General features: G+C 40.3%; 1 protein-coding gene across 2 annotated transcripts; it reads left to right on the top strand.

Annotated features, from left to right (window-relative positions):
- Positions 1 to 372: 372 nt before the first annotated feature.
- Positions 373 to 15,665, top strand: CWC15 (CWC15 spliceosome associated protein). 2 transcript variants are annotated; one of them, XM_086739628.1, is made up of 7 exons: positions 373 to 451; positions 2,466 to 2,604; positions 4,714 to 4,826; positions 5,742 to 5,830; positions 6,657 to 6,767; positions 14,507 to 14,625; positions 15,317 to 15,665. In XM_086739628.1, exons 2-7 carry the CDS (start codon positions 2,474 to 2,476, stop codon positions 15,444 to 15,446), a joined length of 693 nt encoding a protein of 230 aa, XP_086595754.1. In that variant the 5' UTR covers positions 373 to 451; positions 2,466 to 2,473; the 3' UTR covers positions 15,447 to 15,665. The 2 variants fall into 2 exon arrangements, with proteins under 2 accessions (XP_086595754.1, XP_086595752.1); XM_086739626.1 differs by lacking the exon at positions 373 to 451 and adding an exon at positions 573 to 704.
- The last annotated feature ends 1,304 nt before the right edge of the window (positions 15,666 to 16,969 follow it).

Consider the following 16,969-nt stretch of genomic DNA (forward strand, 5'->3'; position numbering starts at 1 on the left):
CGTACCGCTGAGAGCCCCCACGGCCTGCACAGAACGGCCGAGGGGAGGCCTTTTCTGCGCAGGACCAGTGCAGGGCTACGGCCTAGCAGCACCTCAGGGCAAGGCCCTCCTCCAGGGCAACCCTGGGCCAGCAGAACGGGCACCCCAAACTTCCTGTTCCGAGTTGGGCCCGCCTGACTGCGCTCTGAGGAGGACGAGGAGGAGGAGGGTAGCACGAAGCCGCCATTGCTACGGAGGCACCAACGCGCCCACTTCCGCCTCGGTAGCCATCATGGCGGCGCGCCCCTCCTCCCTCACGTGACAGTCCCGCCAGCGCTCTCTATGGTGGGTCCTCCTCCGGCGGCCGCTCCCGCCGCCTTCTCTGTGGTTCTCGCGCGGTGCCTTGTGGGCGCTTGGCGGAGTGATGGTGGCGGCCTAGGGCCTGGTTGCGCAGGGCTGGGAGGAGGCTGCGGTGTGAGTACCTGGGGAGGTGGTGAGGGGTGGGGGTGTGCCTGGCAGGGCTGTGGTGGGGTCCTTGAGGGGGAGAAGGGCGGCTCTGGGGCACGGGATACTGTAGGGGTCCCTGTGTGGGGCCGGGCCGGGGCAGTTCGACGCCGGGCCGAGCCCAGTCGGTTTTCCGTGGGTAATAACCCCTGCGCGGCCAGGCCGACCTTCGTGTCGCACCGAAGGAGTTTCTGCAGAGCTGTGTTTCTGAAACTGAAGAGGTCGGGGTGGTGCTCCCTGAGTGGTTTCAGATTGAGTTTGGGTCCTTTAAGGCCAAGCCACTACGGCCTGACTCCCGAAAGAAACAGAGACGGTTCCCAGGGGATTTGCTGAATTGAAATTCACCCGAATTCATGGATCCCCCTGTTACATGTAATTAGCACAGATCTCAGAGCAAGTGGCTGTCTTGGATCATAGGTCTGGCAGAGTCTGTACCGAGGCAGAGTTAAAATGTCTTTCTGAGCTCCAGCTGACTTGCACGGCATCACTGAAAAGTGTCAGCAATCCTTGGTCAAGCTAAGGCTTGTTACTGTCTCACTTCTTTTTAAAGGTGTTCCTGTCTGTTAATTTTGTTTTCTGAGTGGTAGTTCAGTGGCAGTAACTGCGTTCTGCCTGATGGGATGTTACTTTATAATTTTAGCAGTAAAGTCGTATGTTTTGTGATCTCATTAAATGTGAAGAAATAATGAGTAATGCACCAGAGCATTAAATAACTTTTACTTCTGTATCACAAAAATATGTCAAGCAATGTCATGGCTTTTTCTTTGCTTTTTAATGTTCTTTGATATATTCTCTTGTCATCCTAATGTGTCATCTTGTCACCCTCATCCAGCCTTCTGGTTGGTAGGACTGGTGCCTCTGTACCTGTATCTCTTTTCTGTCTTAAATATTTTTAGTCTGTGTTTAGCGGATGTGCATGTCTTGGTGAAGCAGGAATGAGCATAGTGTCAGGTAGCAGATTTAAGATGATGCTGGTTGATCCTGCAGGGTTTTTTGGCATTGGTTAACTGTCTTAAACTCCTGGCACAGTGGTTTAGGATCGCGGTTTAGGGTCTCCAGCTCCTGTGCAGCAGCGCTGAGTGCAGTACATGTGGACAGGGTGTCTGCATGGCTGAGGCTGGTTGGGGTTTGTTTTGCTCCTTTGCCACAGAAGAGTTGATAGTAGCTATTTTGGACATCAGCGAGTTCATTTTTTAGGACATGCTGGCGGTATGTGAGCTCCTGCAGTTTCTAAATGAGAGCTGGTGAAAATTTCTACGTTTATCTGAACTTTTTAAATTGCTCTTTGTTTACATAAGGGTAAAACTGTCAGCCTTGTACTACCAGGGAAACGTGAACCCCAGCCCCTCCGAAGGGTTTGCTGGCCAGCTGGAGCTCTGCACGGGTCGGTCCCAAAGGACTGTGCTGCAGCGGTAATGACAGTGCTGTGCCCGTACCAGAGAACTGAACGGCGCCGTGATGAGGGCTGGAGCGTTCTAGTTGTGTGAACTTCATCAGTATTTAATTATCAACACTATCCTAGGCATGCTGTGGTCTGTGTCAGCTAGCATTTCTGGTGATGACACCTAGATACAGTTTGGGGAATAATGGAGGAGTCTTTCCCAGTAAGCTGTCATTTTTGGCTGTCATTTTTCAGGAGGGGAAAGAGTTTAGTTACAAGACTGTACCACTTGCCTTAAGGGCAGGAGACTGGCTCCTGGGCAGTTTTATTTACTTTATAAAGGTTGCTTCACGTTCTTGTTAGAGTCTGTATCATTTTTCAAACATGTTGGAAAGGGCTTTATTTTGAAAATTTGAATCAATTCTGTCAGTTCTGCCGATAAAAAGCCCCTTAAATTTCAAGGGTCACGACCCGAGTGGTAGCTGGTATTCTGTAGTGGGACTTGTTATTGCTTCTTCAGTTCCAGGAACAAAGTAGCTTCTGGTGAATGTCTTTCACTGTAAGCTGTGGTAACGACTGTGCTTATCCCTTGGTTCTGTAGTAGTTAACATGACGACAGCAGCGAGGCCAACATTTGAACCTGCGAGAGGAGGAAGAGGAAAAGGTGAAGGAGACTTAAGTCAGCTGTCCAAACAATATTCCAGCAGAGACCTTCCTTCTCATACTAAAATCAAATACAGGTTAGTACTGGCTTTTTCAGTCTTACTGCGAAACAGTTTGGGAATGACTTTTTGTTATGAGCAGTAGTCTGGAATATTTCACAATAGATGTTGGTGTGCTTGACCCTGAGCAGACACCAGGGATTGTGCAGCAGTGCTGAATGAGTGGGCTGAAAGTGTGTCAAAAACAGATCTAGGAGATCAAATGCATTGCAAGTTATTGGAGAGGTTTAATTTTAGTGGTATTTAGTACTGCTTATGGAAGTGAATCATCAGAAGAAGGTGAGCTTTGGAGACAAAATGTTTCAGGCAGTGGAGTGGAAGTAAAATCATTGGGAACAACAGAAGCTGACAGAGTCATTGAGGGTGCTATCACTTGCACAGCAAGATGGGATGAGAGGAGTAACGTTGAGCAGGTCTTAAAAGCAGAAAAATCACATCATGTATTTGGCAAAGGACCGTGGGAAAGGGGCAGTAAGAGAAAGCAGGAAAATCATGAGTAGCACTCAGGCAGTAGTACGTATTGGAAGAGCTGCTGTTAAACACTGCAAGTGGTTCATGGAGGTCCTGGGGGAGGAAACTGTTTTCATCAGTATGAAAGATAATGGGATCTTATGAATATTTTCCTTTGTTTGAAATGATTAATAAATCTTCGTTATACCTTTGAAAGATAAAACTAAATGTGCAGTCTATGTCATATGGACACCTAGAATTTAAATGAAATGTGTCAGCCTAAAAATGTTTTTTTTCGTCTAAGTAATGTTACTCATCAGTGAAATTACTGTTAAGGTTTTGTATTTCCACTTTTTTTTTTGTGCAGAAGCTTACCCTTTCACCCCTTCCTTCTTGTCCTTTTGGTTTTGAAGAATACTTATGGATAAGGAAATTGGAGTATTTTGGAGAGTACCAAAATCAATAGCACGAAAAGTGCTGTCAAATGTTTGTTGTTATGACAAAAATTGTTGGTGGTTTGTTTCTTATACAAAAGTGGGGTTTGGAACACCAGTCTGTTGCTTTGAAAGAAGTGTGTGAGGATAAATATGTGTAGAAATATACAATGTATGTTTTAACAAATCCTTCCGTCTGCGTGGGAGAGATGGAGAAGGCATCAAGTGTCTTCTGTTCTTTCTCCCAAATACCTAATACAAAGTTGTTTTGTTAAATTGCCAGGACTGCATCGTTTCAGGAAAAGTTCAGTGTTTCAGTCCCGCTCATGTTCCCTTGAATGACACAGGATTTGGGAGGATTTTGCAGCTATATCAAGGTTCAGGTTTTTAATTGAAAAAGCAAATGAAATACCTCATCATAAAGACAGGCTATGCAGACAATATATTTATAATGGCTCAAGTCCGGGTTTCTTCCAGGCGCTCTTATTTCCAGCACTGGGTTCACAGAAGGGTGAAAGGAATTGCTGCTTGTTTTTATTCATTAGTTCTTTTAAAGATTTCCACAGAAAATTCAGCACTCTCTAGGTGGAACTTAGTGTGACTCAAATAGTCAAGACTCAAGAAGTCTGTTGCTTTTGGCCAGTGTGTGTAATATAAAAGAGGGAAAAAGATATATTTGCAATATGTTTTACTAAAGCTAGTGTTTTGCCTGTTCTCCCAATGTTGGTTTTTTTATTGTCGTGGGAGACTATCTGATATGTCTCTTGGAGGGGAAAAGGTTTATGAAAAGTATGTTTTCGTCTTGATCTTATCTATAAGCGTTAGAGACTGTGTTTGCAGCAGCAACTTGGGATGAGAAACAGCAAGGAGAGTTGGCCATAGTGCTGCTGAAAGTCTGCTAGGACAGTGGGCTTGGACTGCTGGGGAACAGAAGATTTAGACATAGCTACAAGAGGTGGATGTGGTCATCCTGGTTTTGCAGGAATTTATGCAGGGTCTTTTCGTTAATTTGGGAGCAACTGGAAGAAGCACGTGTGTGTGACATTGTGTGTCTGTGTGTGTGTAATACATACCGAGAAGGCGGCTGATGAAGGGACAATAAAGAAACTTGTGTCTACGTGGTGCCCAGTTCTTACTCTTTATATTTACCAGTTCACTCCAGGATTTATTGACCTCCTTCAAAAGTTGCTCCCAGCTGCACACTGTCAACTTCATCTTTTTCCCCCGTCTCATGTTGTTTTAGACAGGCCACTCAGGATGCTCCTGAAGAGGTGCGTAACCGTGATTTCAGAAGGGAGCTGGAGGAGAGAGAACGCGTTGCTGCAAGAGAAAAGAATAGAGACAGACCAACCAGAGGTAAAAACAAAGAAACAAAAAATCTTAGTATCGTTGTGTGGCATTGCTCTTGCACAAATCTCAGTGTTGTAAGAACTTTGCAGGTTGCAGACAGCATGTCATGAGAGTAGAATTCAGGATATTGGTCTGATAGTTCGGAGCTGTTGACCTGCAAGGGAATGTCCGCTGGCTTTCATGCTGGCTTTGTGCTAGCAAAAATCTAGGCCAGCCAGTAGAAAAGTATAGGCCATCATGCAGGCCAGCTGATACAGTGTGATTGTAATGAATTGGCAACCAGTAAAGGGCTTTTCTTGTCCTTGGACAAGCGGGACAGGAAGGAGAAGGGGAATGACTCATCTTCTGGCGTTACAGTACCGGTGTAACAATAAAGCCGTTTTTGAAGTGTGTGATTCTGTTCAGGTAGGTGATAATTAAAATGAAAATCAAAGGGCTTTTTGATAAATACTCATTTTTAATATTAACGCTTAGAATTTGGGTACTTCAGTTTTAGGTGTGAAGGTATTGGGAGACTTCCAAATTTGCAGACAAAAGCAGATGTAGTTTGGACCAAACTAAACAACCGTAACGCTTTGGGGTGGTCCTCAATGGGAACCCTCCAACCAGATATATAGGATAAGGATATTTCTACACGGCTCTTTCTCCTGCTGTTCGTTCTTCTTGAAATGATGAATTAAAAAACCTTCGGAGGCCAATTTGTAAGTTTGAGGATGTTATTGCTTCCCTTGAGGATATACATGCAGGGGAGGAAATAGCATGGGCATTAAGATTGAGAAATGAGGAAGAAGTAAGCATAAGCTTGTATCTCGTACTCTAATGCAAGACAAGTTGTTTGTGAAGGTTTTTGCTTTCTGACTTAAGATGCTGTTAAATGAAGTGACTTAGTCACTTTTTTTTTTTTTAAATCTTGTGCCATAGAACACACAACATCATCCTCTGTGTCTAAGAAGCCTCGGCTAGACCAGATTCCTGCAGCAAATCTTGATGCAGATGATCCACTTACTGATGTATGTATCTTTTTCTGTTTTCTTTCCTTTCATTGTCCTGCCTTCAGGATTTTCTGTTAATAAAGTATGCACTCTTATTTTACATCTGCTAAAGATTTAAGACGGGTTCCAACGTATTTTCCTTTCACAGTTACTCCACTGTGGTGGAAGTCCAGAGTGGTTCAGAGGATTCTGGTCCACGCTGCAATGGTATACTTGGAAAGCACACAAAAACTAGGGAACTGAAAATATCACTTAAAGTATGGGAAGTGGGTTGCTTTTTAGTTTCAGTCAACTACTGTATTAGTTAGCATTCCCCTAAGGGAGAGCTGCTGAGATACACTGTCTGCATGAGGAATGGATTCTTGGTCTTGGCTCATCTCCTCATGCTGGTGCGTAAGAGTTAGGTCTAAGGCTTGACAATAAGCTGCGGGTTTTTTTAATCCTGTTACATTTGGGCCCAGCAATATTGGATGGGGTGTTCAGGCGCACTATTGTAATGACTAGAATTACAATGATTAGAAAGTGATTGAGGACAGTTGTTGTCTAGAATCTGTCAGCTACATAGCATTTGAATTATAAAAAATTAATTGCAGTCACCCAAAAATCACAAACGTATTTTTGTCTTGACTTCACTATACAAGAGCAAATAAACCGGTTGTATTTGCTGCAGCAAACTGCAGCCTTAGGTGGGCAGACCAGAACTGCTCTGGGGGCTTTCTGTGATTTTTTTTTTTTTTTTTTTTTTTAATGAGAAGCATGTCCCTTCAATAACCTTCGGAACTAAAAGCTGGTTTTGTTAAATGAAATGAACGAGCTGTTTCTTGTTTCCATTTGTTGCTATTAGGAAGATGATGAAGATGAGGACTTGGAAGACAGTGATGATGATGACACTGCAGCTCTTCTGGCTGAACTTGAAAAAATCAAGAAAGAACGAGCTGAAGAACAGGCTCGAAAGGTGAAACCTCATCTATTAAAGGGATCTGTTTCTTGCAAACTGGTGTTTATTAAAACTGATGTGCCTTAAGTACTTACGATGAGTGAGAACTGGTAAACAAAGTAAGTGCCCTTCAGCTCTTCTCGAGTGGAGTCTGATGGATTTGGTTTTCTATCTAACTGTTGTCAAGATTTTTTTCTTCAGTAGACATACTGAACATTTTACTCACTGAAACATTTTATTCACTTTCCCAACACTTTGTAAAGGCGTTGAGTCAAGATAATCTTGCTTTTGTCAATCTTCTGTGAAGACAAGTATACCAAACCATGAAGTGGTGTAAGTGAGCTACCTGTTTTCCAGCGCAATTTCCTGTGTTAATTAGCTTTTATAAAACAGGAAATACCTTTTTTTTTTTTTTTTTTTTTTTTTTTTTTAGATCTGCATGGGTTTTTCTCTTTGCCTAGTAGTTGAAGTTATACATCTAGATTAAACAGCATAACTTGTCACATTTCAGTGTAGCAAGCTTGCATTAGGAAGGTAACGGTAGTAAATTGCAGCATAGACAAACAAGTGCACACTTTGTATGTTCCTGTGCAGAAAGCAGGAATGTTGTGATCGCTATGAAATTCTTCTGTTGTCACTAGAGGGTGCTAAAAGCTCTGGAGTATTTACTACAGCACTTCTTTCGTTTTGCTCTCTCTTAACTGGTGTTATTTTTAACCTTCATGGATGTTCTTCCCCCAGAAGCACGGTTTATAATGTCCAGTGCTATGTGCATACTGAATACATGCACACTTATCTGAAATGAATGAATTTGTTTCTTCCTAAAAATTAGTATGAGTTATTTATTTGCAATAGTGGACGCTACTGTGCACTCACTACCTACTCTGTTCATTCTTTCACTGGTTGGTGGCTGACAGACTCTTTTAAAAATTGTCATCTTCAGAAAATAGTGGGTGCTCTGCAGGTACTTGGAATTTTATTTTCCTGGGGTTTTTTGAAAGTAGGAAACGAAGACTATATTGATTGGAAAAGTGAAAACTAAGGTGGGGCACAGCCTTGAAAAGAGTCTTTGGGAGTAAGAGTCTCCTTAGAAAAGATCGCTTATGTATATTTGCCTTACGGGTGCAATCTCATTAGATGATGCCTTGTTTTATATGGCTTTGAAGTAAGGCATTACTGGCAAAGCATTTTATATCCATTTTATATAAATCCATTTTTCCTTCAGATATGTGGGATTTTATATTATGTATTGCAAACCGTAATGTAAACCTAATTTTGTAAGTAACCCTACATGAGTCATCCATCTGACTTCAGGGTAACATCTCATGTAGTCTGAATTGTGTAGTCGCTATTAGTCCTAATCCGCATACAGGCATGATTTGTCTGCTGAAATGGTGCTGCCTGTAGCGTGGGTAAAGCAGTGGCAAGGCAGAGGAAACTGCAGAGTGAATGCCTCTTCGCTCTTCTACACATCATTCTCAAATCTCTTTGCTTTTATACAGACAGATTAACGTGTCTCTGCGGTTTCTCAGAACATGCCAGGGTTCTTCTGTGACAACAGAAGAATTTCATAGAGAGCACAATGATCTGAAAAAAAAAAAACAAACAACCCCAGATTCTCATCTTTTGTTTCCAACTGGTGTCTCACCAGAGATGCATTTTAAAAGAAGCAGTCCTCCTTTTACAGCAACTTAGATACTGGGCACCAAAGCGAGGGGTGAAAACAGTTAACAAAAATAAAGTTTACTTTAAATGAAGTCTCAGAAATAATTGGACTACCATTTTAATAAAATAACTAAAATATCAGGAAAAAAATTACACATAGAACAAGTTTTGGATATATTACTGTATTCTAATCACTTCATGGTTCTGTCAACAGACTTAAAGTTTTTGGTTTGTTTTCTTACAGTTTTATTTCACCAAGTTTTTCTCTATAACTGAATATGCTACTTTGCCAGTGGTCCAAATAGATCATAGCTCTGTCCTGTGTTCTGGCCATGTCGCAGACTTTGAAATAAAACATTAGAAAATGAATCTTGATAGATATTAACCTTTTAACTTAAATTTTGAGGGTCTAACTAAAACTAGAACATCAAATCAGTCATTAAGAAGGAATTTCAATAAAGAGGCAAAAGCAGATGGTAGAGTATGTTTCTTCACTAAATGTTTGAGACATACTAGCAATACTTACCCTTGCCAAGGACTAATAATAATGTGCCATCCCTTGTGGGCAAAATGACAGCAAATCTGCATTCAGACGCTGCAGTTGTGATTACTTTGTACTTTTATTTTTTGAAGTTTCAATCAGTTATTTGAATCACTGTGCTGCGTTGAGTTAGTAATTTGCATAGGTTCAGATAACTGAGCTGAATCTCTGCTTTGTTAAGTTTGGTTCCCTGCTGCTAAAGGCAGTGCTGTCATAGTTTGTCATTCAAAAATTAGCATTTAAATAATGTTATGTGGGGTTTGTTGTCTTTTGTTTTTTTTTTTTTCTTCTTCTAGCCTTCAATGAAATGTGGGTATTTTAGGTTTTCCATCAGCTACTCAACATCTTTAAAGACTGAACAGGATATCTTACTTTAATACAAGGGAGTCGTTTCAGGAATTTCAGCATTTTCTGTAAAAGTAATCTTGCTCTGGGCAAAGGGGAGGAACTATTCTAAAAAAAAAAAATAACCATGGTAACAATAATGTTTTTCTTTCCTCTGCAGTCAGAAACAAATATGCCAAGGGACTGTTATTCTTACAGCAAGATAAGGAATAGTTGTTTAGTTAAGGTTAATATAGTTTTGCCCGCTTTATTTTTATTTTTATTTTTTTTTCCTCCAACTGTGATGCCACATGGTGAGTTCAGTGGTACAGTGGAGGCTTGCAGTGTCTCCACCTGCTTCCTCGGGGTATGGGACTACCTCTGCCAGTCAAGTCTTATTCCCCACACCCTAATATTCCAGTTCTATTGCCTCTGCTTCTGACACAGGGGTTGGTGTCTGATTTGTCTGGTGCAACACGCTGCCATTGAAAAGCACAGCACTGCTGTCTGTAGTGATGGAATAATCTGTAGCATGTTTTTTTGCTAAAACAGCTTAGGAAAGGGGTTGTATGCCTTATCTCGCTGAGGAAAGGCAGGCAAAGAGGCATTATTTTAGAAAAGGTGGAGTGAATAAAGAAATACTATTTTTTAGCCTTAGGCTTTTCTTCTATTGTGGGTTTGTTGTATCCATAGTGTTTTAGCTTAATAAACCTTTGTTCTACCACACAAAAGAACAATGTAGGCTTTGGAGCTACCCAAGCTGCTTATTTCTGAACAGCTGTGCTCAATGGTGCCTCAGAGGTGTGAAGCTCAGGCAGCTATGAGGTTTATATGTCTGGTCTGTTTGATTTGATACAATCCTTGCTCCATCGCCTGGAGCGTCCCGCCTTTCAGTGGAGGAGTGGGCAATGGAAGATTTATGTGGAAAATTCTGAAACATAACGAAAACCTAATTTGGCTGGAGATGAGGGATTCTGTAGCTCTGGCCAAAATGAATAACTTAGCTTAAGTGTAAATGTCAGCTTTACACCACTGTGAGTTACACCTACTGTTTACTCCATGTCATGTCTCCAAGATACAGAACTTATTAAAGTAGCTTTTTTTAAATCTCAAATACCTTCTTTGGGAGATTTTGGTAAAGCTAAATAATACAAAAAATCTTCAAGACTAATTTTGAGAATTAACCTGTTTCCTAAAACTTGTAGCAAATATATTGAAATGTCATCCAACCGAGAACAACGTTGAATTACTGAATTCCATAAATAAATTACCATGTACACCGGATCTTTGTAAAGTGACTAAAACTGGTGATGCCTCACTCAACATATCTGTTCCCTGTTTGCTTTTAGACTCTAATCTATTGATCTTTGATGACAAAGATAAGCTTATGCAGTTTGTTACTCTTTCTGATTGTGCTGCCTCTGCGGGTCTAAAAGACAGCGGAGTTCCGTTGGTGAACAGAGCTGAGAAACAGCAAATGGCCACACAAGTGCCGAGGGGCTCTGCAGCATCTTACAGGCGATAGGGGAAAAATCAAGCTTTGAAAATAAGATTCATGGGTGTTTTCTGTAACTGTTGTCACTATAAAAGAATGTTTGTCAGCTTCTGTTAGCGTTGTATTCATAATAGTTTTTAATAATTTAATAGGTGCATAAGTAAAATGTAATAATTTGAAATTCCCAAGACTTTCTCTACCTTTTCTTTTGATTACAGTGCAGTTTTTGCTAATCTCCAGTCCTCTGGAATTGTAGTTGACTTCAGTCAATGTAGTTTTTTTGCTAGCAGTTAGCAGGTTAGGACAGAATTCAGTTGAGCTTGAAATGCCAAGTTGTTGGGGTCAGCAGACAAGTTCTGTGTCCCAGCTTCCATGGTGGTGCAGTGGAGATGCAGTCAGTAGAGCCTGGAGTGTGGTTGATCTCCTGTGTGTGTAATTTAGTGTGAGCATAAGAGTCATCTTGATTCCTTGTATTCTCTAGATCTCTGCTGAGATGCCTTCAAGCAGATACCTAGATGTAGGTGTCCTTGTCTGGAGCTAAATCCTGCTCTTAGTCTTATACTAGTGCTTGTAGTGTAACACTTCTTAGAAGTGTTATTGCAATTTTTATTTTCTTTGGGGTTTTTTTTTAATCACCACGTTTTGTGACTTCAGTCTGATAATGCTTTTCTTTGTAACCAGAAAGTGAACTGTCAGGCTAATTGAGGCTGGTTATGTAAAGCAGATAAAAGTTAGGATGATGTCTAACATGCCTTTTAAAAAACTTATTATAGAAAAATTAAATGTACATCTGTGTGTAATAAGAACACTGGGGTAATTACTACCCTATGCATATTTTTCATTATTCTTAATGTTGACTTGATCTTCTAGTGATTGGAATGACCGAGTGCTTTTCACTTCTCTTCGTGCATGGTAGAGAATGCTGGAACAATCAGCTTTTTAGGGGCTGTTGAGATTGAATTTGAAATGAGGGAAGAGAGAGAAGAACTGCAATTCTCCCCCGAAAAGATGCTGACTGATTGCAGTGGGCTTTGGACCGTTGAATAAACACTCTGTGTGGAGTGCATTGTATTTCTGCATTTGTCAGTGGTGTGTGGATGCATTTTCATGATCTAAAAAAAAAACCCCGAAAACCAACCAAACAAAACAACAACACCCCCCAAAAAAAACCCCAAACAAACAAACAGAAACTCCTAGCATAAGATATTTTTGTGTATCGCAGATTAAGTGCTGCATGATGCACAGGTTCATTAACTTTGTCACAGACGAGGTTAATGTCTTAGAAATTTGCGGGTCTAATGTGCCATGCTCTGTGCCGTGCTCTGCATGCCACCTTAAGCAGACTTCCCCTGGAGTTCAGCTCTAAAATGGAAAACTGCTGTGTCTGCTTGCATATACAGGAATTGGAAGAAGTTTTCTCTACTGAAGCATCTGTCAACGGGGGAATGTTAATTTCTTACAATGCTCTCATTAGTACTACCTTCTCTTGAGTATAGTCCCGTATGAGTTTTTGGGTTGTAGCATTCTTATTTGCTTTTTTTATTACTTCATATTTGCTTTTTTTTGTCTCAGACTTCTTGCTTTTTTCCAAATCTCACTTTTAATGGAGCATCAGAGGTTAAACTTGATAAGGCAGAGCCCACCTCATTTTGGAGAACACAGAGAACACTTCACATGCTTGCATCCTATTATAAATTTGCCTAATGAGCTTAAATAGAATCTGATCACCTCTCTGGGAGGTACCTGAAAATCAGTACTGATTTTTTTTTCCTCTTGTACCAGTATCTTAAATTTTGCTTGATTTGCAATTAGTGCTTTGCATGCATGTGCTGTAACAGTAGTCTGAGAGCTGCTTGACTTCTGGTGGGAACACGACACAGACTGCAGTAAATGGGATTTCACTCCTGTTGGCTCCTCCGTGTTACGGGGAAAGAAAGTGGTAAATCAGAGGTTGGCATACTGTGCAGAAGAAGCTGCATGCATTTCTTATCTGTAATCTGCAGAGGAAAGAAAGGTATAGTTTGAATTTGTATGGCTAATATGCGGGAAAATGCTGTTCCATATCAAATATTTTTTCTCTCTCCATTTCCTTATTTACTGGAGTGGTAATAACTGAAGTTGGAATGCAAATGTTGGGTTTAGAGCTATGTTTGAAAATGCAAAACTTTAATTTATTTGTGTTAATAACTTTTAACTGCTGTGGTTTGTGTTAAAGCTCCACGGATACAGCAGCAAGGGCAGGTTTTGCCCACACACATGTTTTAGAAAGGACATTAGAGGGCTATGCTGTGCCTTTAAGCAATATGCCCTTTTGGGGAGTTTTCTCATCTCACTGGCAATTAATTGCAGCTGGTTCTAGATTTTATTTGTGAGAAGCAGTGTAATGGTAGGTGTGTTTTTCCTAAGTAAAACTTGAGTAGGTTTTGAAAAGTAAGATCTTTACCAGTGATCCTGCATCACCTGGTATTCATACGTATGTTAAGTTGATATTGTTCCTAGGAGGGTTGAGGTGTTTATAGGAATATTGCATATACCTGATCAGTCCACTTGAAAAATGTTATGAATTGTAGATAGCTTTAGTAATATATCACTTAGTATTGATTAAATGTTTGAAGCTAGAAAACTCTGGCTAGCATCAGTGTTCAAGTTTAGCACTTAAGCCTTGTAAATGCTATCATTAAGAAAAACATTTCCTCTTTTGGGATCCTGTAGCAGCCCTCAGCCATGAATTTTCTGCAGTTTGGACAAAAACACCCAAACTTATGATCTCTTTGTGTTTAGTTTATATCACTTTTAAAAGCCGTGGTTTGAGTCTCCTGCAGTGCTAATGAGACTTCAGTGCGTTCTTAAAGTCGAGTGTCTTCAGACCATACTTAAGTATACAGGGAGCAGAAGACCTAGTTAGTAATCCAAATTAAAGAATTTTTAATTTTTTTTCCTTCTGGTACATTCATCAAAGAGCAGTCCTTGTAACACATTTGAAAGGTTGTGGAAAAATATGTTGATGTAAAATGAATATTACGTATTTGTTTTGAAGTCTGTGAACATTTAAGTCACTAAATATATTAATACAGCTTGGAAGCGTGGGCCGTGAAATCTACTTTGTGTTGCCTGTAGTGCAGTGCTTCACTTAGACTTGAGTTACATGCTTTTGACAGTACAAGAAGAAAAATTTTCTGCTTCTTAATATTGGAACTCTTAAATAGTCTTATGACAGCCACTGCTCAGTTTCATCTTAAATTTCTCAATGTTCTTTTTAACTGGTCCCTAGGGAAGTTGTAGTTGTAAAACCCGACCAGATTGCTGAAGATGATGGAGAAGTTTCAACATGCTGTAAGGTTTCTTCCACCTAATGAGTATTGTATAATGTATTCTCTTTTCTCATGAGGATAAAGAAATTTTTTTAATCTGTATACAGTTTTTAATGTAATAAGTATGTAAATGGTAAAGCGAGAATCTAACTGAGTATTTGGTGGAACATCAGAGGTAAGTGGAGCAGATACGAGTGTTGTTACATTGACAATTTTTTAGCAATGTTAAACTCTTTAGAGTATCTCTGCTTCTATCCTTATTCCTTATTCTACTCATACGTGTCTGAAACGCTCTGAAAAGTCTGAGCTAGGAATTAAAACTCTTATCTTTGTGGGTCTTCGCAGATACGTAATGTTTATCTCTGCCAACTAGATGAGAAAAATGGCCCAGAAAAGTAATGTATCCATTTCTGGTTCTCAGGAGCAAGAGCAAAAGGCTGAAGAAGAAAGAATTCGGATGGAGAATATTCTGAGTGGTAACCCACTGCTGAACCTTACCGGCCCTGCACAGCCTCAAGCAAACTTCAAAGTGAAGAGGAGGTACTGTGCAGTCTGCGCTGTAATATCCGTCCCTTTGCTCCCTCTCGTTACTCAGTCTGAAAGCGTCCTCGCTGCCGTTGATTTTTATTTCCTTTCACAGATCTTGTCCCAAGCAATGTAGTGTAGAATTGGGATACTGATGCGTGCAGTGCTTGTCTTTTGCATTTCTGCGAACAAATCATCCTGTTACTTTGTGTTTAAAAAAGAGAGAAAGAGAGATCGAGAATTGTGTTTGTCTGACATTGTTCATAATGATAAAAAAAGTAACAGGACCCAAAGTTCCTCAAGAAATTTGATGTTATGCTCTCTTTTAAAATGTAGCTGGTTTGGGGTTTTTGTTCCTTTGGGATTTTTTTTAGTGTAACTAGAATTACAATTCTTGTTTGCAGATATTCCAGTTTGTGTTCGTCAAAATTATGGCGGATTAGATTAGTGTTTTCTGCTCTGTTCAAATGATCTGTAAAGACAATAACCTTTGATCTACTGATATTCATCTCACTTCTGGCTCGGGAGCATGTAGGAGATGGCTTGGATTAGAAAAATAGACCTTTTTTTCTTAGAGACTAAACTCTAATCCTAATGACAAGCTGATCTTAGTACATTTAAATAGGAGGGCCAAACCTCGTTTATATATTTTTGTGAATTGCACCTATAATGCAAACTTACTGAAGTTAAAAAATTTTGTTTTCAGATGGGACGATGATGTTGTCTTCAAGAATTGTGCCAAGGGGATAGACGAGTCAAAAAAGGACAAAAGATTTGTGAATGATACACTGCGATCAGAATTTCACAAAAAGTTCATGGAAAAATATATCAAGTAGTACAGTTTTATGTGCGGTGGTGCTGAAGGACTTGGAAGGTCATGGTTGTTCCCTCCCTCTCTCTCAGTATTCAAGGCTGAGTACTTGGTCATGAATTCCCAAATCCTTTTCCAAGACCATCAACAGCTTCATAATTAATAATTGCTATGTATCTGGAGTTTTTATCCCTTGAGTATATTTTCCTTTCAGTTTGAATTAAATCAGTTTGTGTTTCATGAATTTTTTTCTGTTCATGTGTGTTTACTTTTACTGACCTTCTTGTAAATGGTAGGAGAGAGAAGCTGGTTTGCAATAAATACTTCAATTTGTTTAAATTGCTTTCCAAAACAACCCGTATTTGTAGTGATAGTGGTTTGTAACTGAGGCAACCTTATATAAGTGTCAGTATTATTGAAGATGGGAACTAGCCGAGGATGATAAGCAGCATAGAAGAGCTGTACTTTCTATAGTAAAATGGACTTACTTCCTCTTAACTAAGTTTCAAACTAGCTATTAATAATCTTCCCTTTTTGTTTCTTTTTACTATCAACCAAATTATGGTTGGGTGGGGTAGCTCCAAGTTCTTAGCAGCCCTGCTTTCTGGGCTCTCTTGGCTCAGCACTTTTGGGGCGATACCATGTAATGCCTGGGGGAACGTTGAGAGAAAAGCTCTGTGGAACCGTGAATATTTTTTCCTCGGAAAACAGTTGCAGTGCTCAGTCCCTCAGCCAAAACCACGTGGCCTCAAGGCTCAGGCTCTGTGGTTCAGTAATAGTGTTGTCAGAAAGTTGCAAGTGAGTGTTTTTATTAAATGAGTGATCTCCTCAAGATACCATAGTACGCTTTGTTTACATATCACGTGTCCATTTTAACACTTAATAGGACTACAAAATATGAATGACTGGAAAATATCTCAGTTGTGCAGGTTTGGGTTTTTTTTTTCCCCCTCTTCTGCCATCTCAGTTGCATTTGAAATCTTGGTCAAGTGCTGCACTGGCTAGGAACCTAACATGAAAAATGTAGTACAGTTATCTCCCTACCTAGAAGGCTGCAGTGGCAGAACTCAGCTGTGTTTATGTAAATTCTCACCCTTTTCCTTGCCTATGTTATGCTCAGTCTAGTTCATTCTTTCAGACACTGGTTTGTAGTAATATTATTTTCAAGTTCTTAATTTGAAAATATATCTGATTTTCTTTTTAAGAGAGTAAATGTAGAACACAGTGGTTTAGATCTTTGATGGGCATGACTCTGGTGTTCTGTAAAAGCTTTCATTAGCTTTAGCTCTGTTTTCCACCCTTTCATTGAGCCGTGCATAGCATGCCAATGCCAGGAGCTAATGTTCGTATTTACTTGGAAGCAAAATTTTCAGCATGGTTAAGGCCATGTGAGCTCCTACGGGTACTGGAGGAATATCATAGAATCCTAGAATGGTTTGGGTTGGAAGGGACCTTTAAAGGCCATCTAGTCCAACCCCCTGCAAGGAGCAGGGACATCTCCGACCAGATGAGGTTGCTCAAAGCCCCATTCAACCTGGCCTTGAATGT

This window comes from Chlamydotis macqueenii, chromosome 1 (genome assembly GCF_036417535.1).
Source record: "Chlamydotis macqueenii isolate bChlMac1 chromosome 1, bChlMac1.mat, whole genome shotgun sequence".
In the NCBI taxonomy this organism is placed as follows: domain Eukaryota; kingdom Metazoa; phylum Chordata; class Aves; order Otidiformes; family Otididae; genus Chlamydotis; species Chlamydotis macqueenii.

Excerpts from the sequence above, each read along its gene's own strand:
- CWC15 (XM_086739628.1), top strand. The coding sequence starts at position 2,474 with ATGACGACAGCAGCGAGGCCAACATTTGAACCTGCGAGAGGAGGAAGA. Across the intron at positions 2,605-4,713 it reads CATACTAAAATCAAATACAG|ACAGGCCACTCAGGATGCTC; the intron begins GTTAGTACTGGC and ends ATGTTGTTTTAG. Across the intron at positions 6,768-14,506 it reads CTGAAGAACAGGCTCGAAAG|GAGCAAGAGCAAAAGGCTGA; the intron begins GTGAAACCTCAT and ends TCTGGTTCTCAG.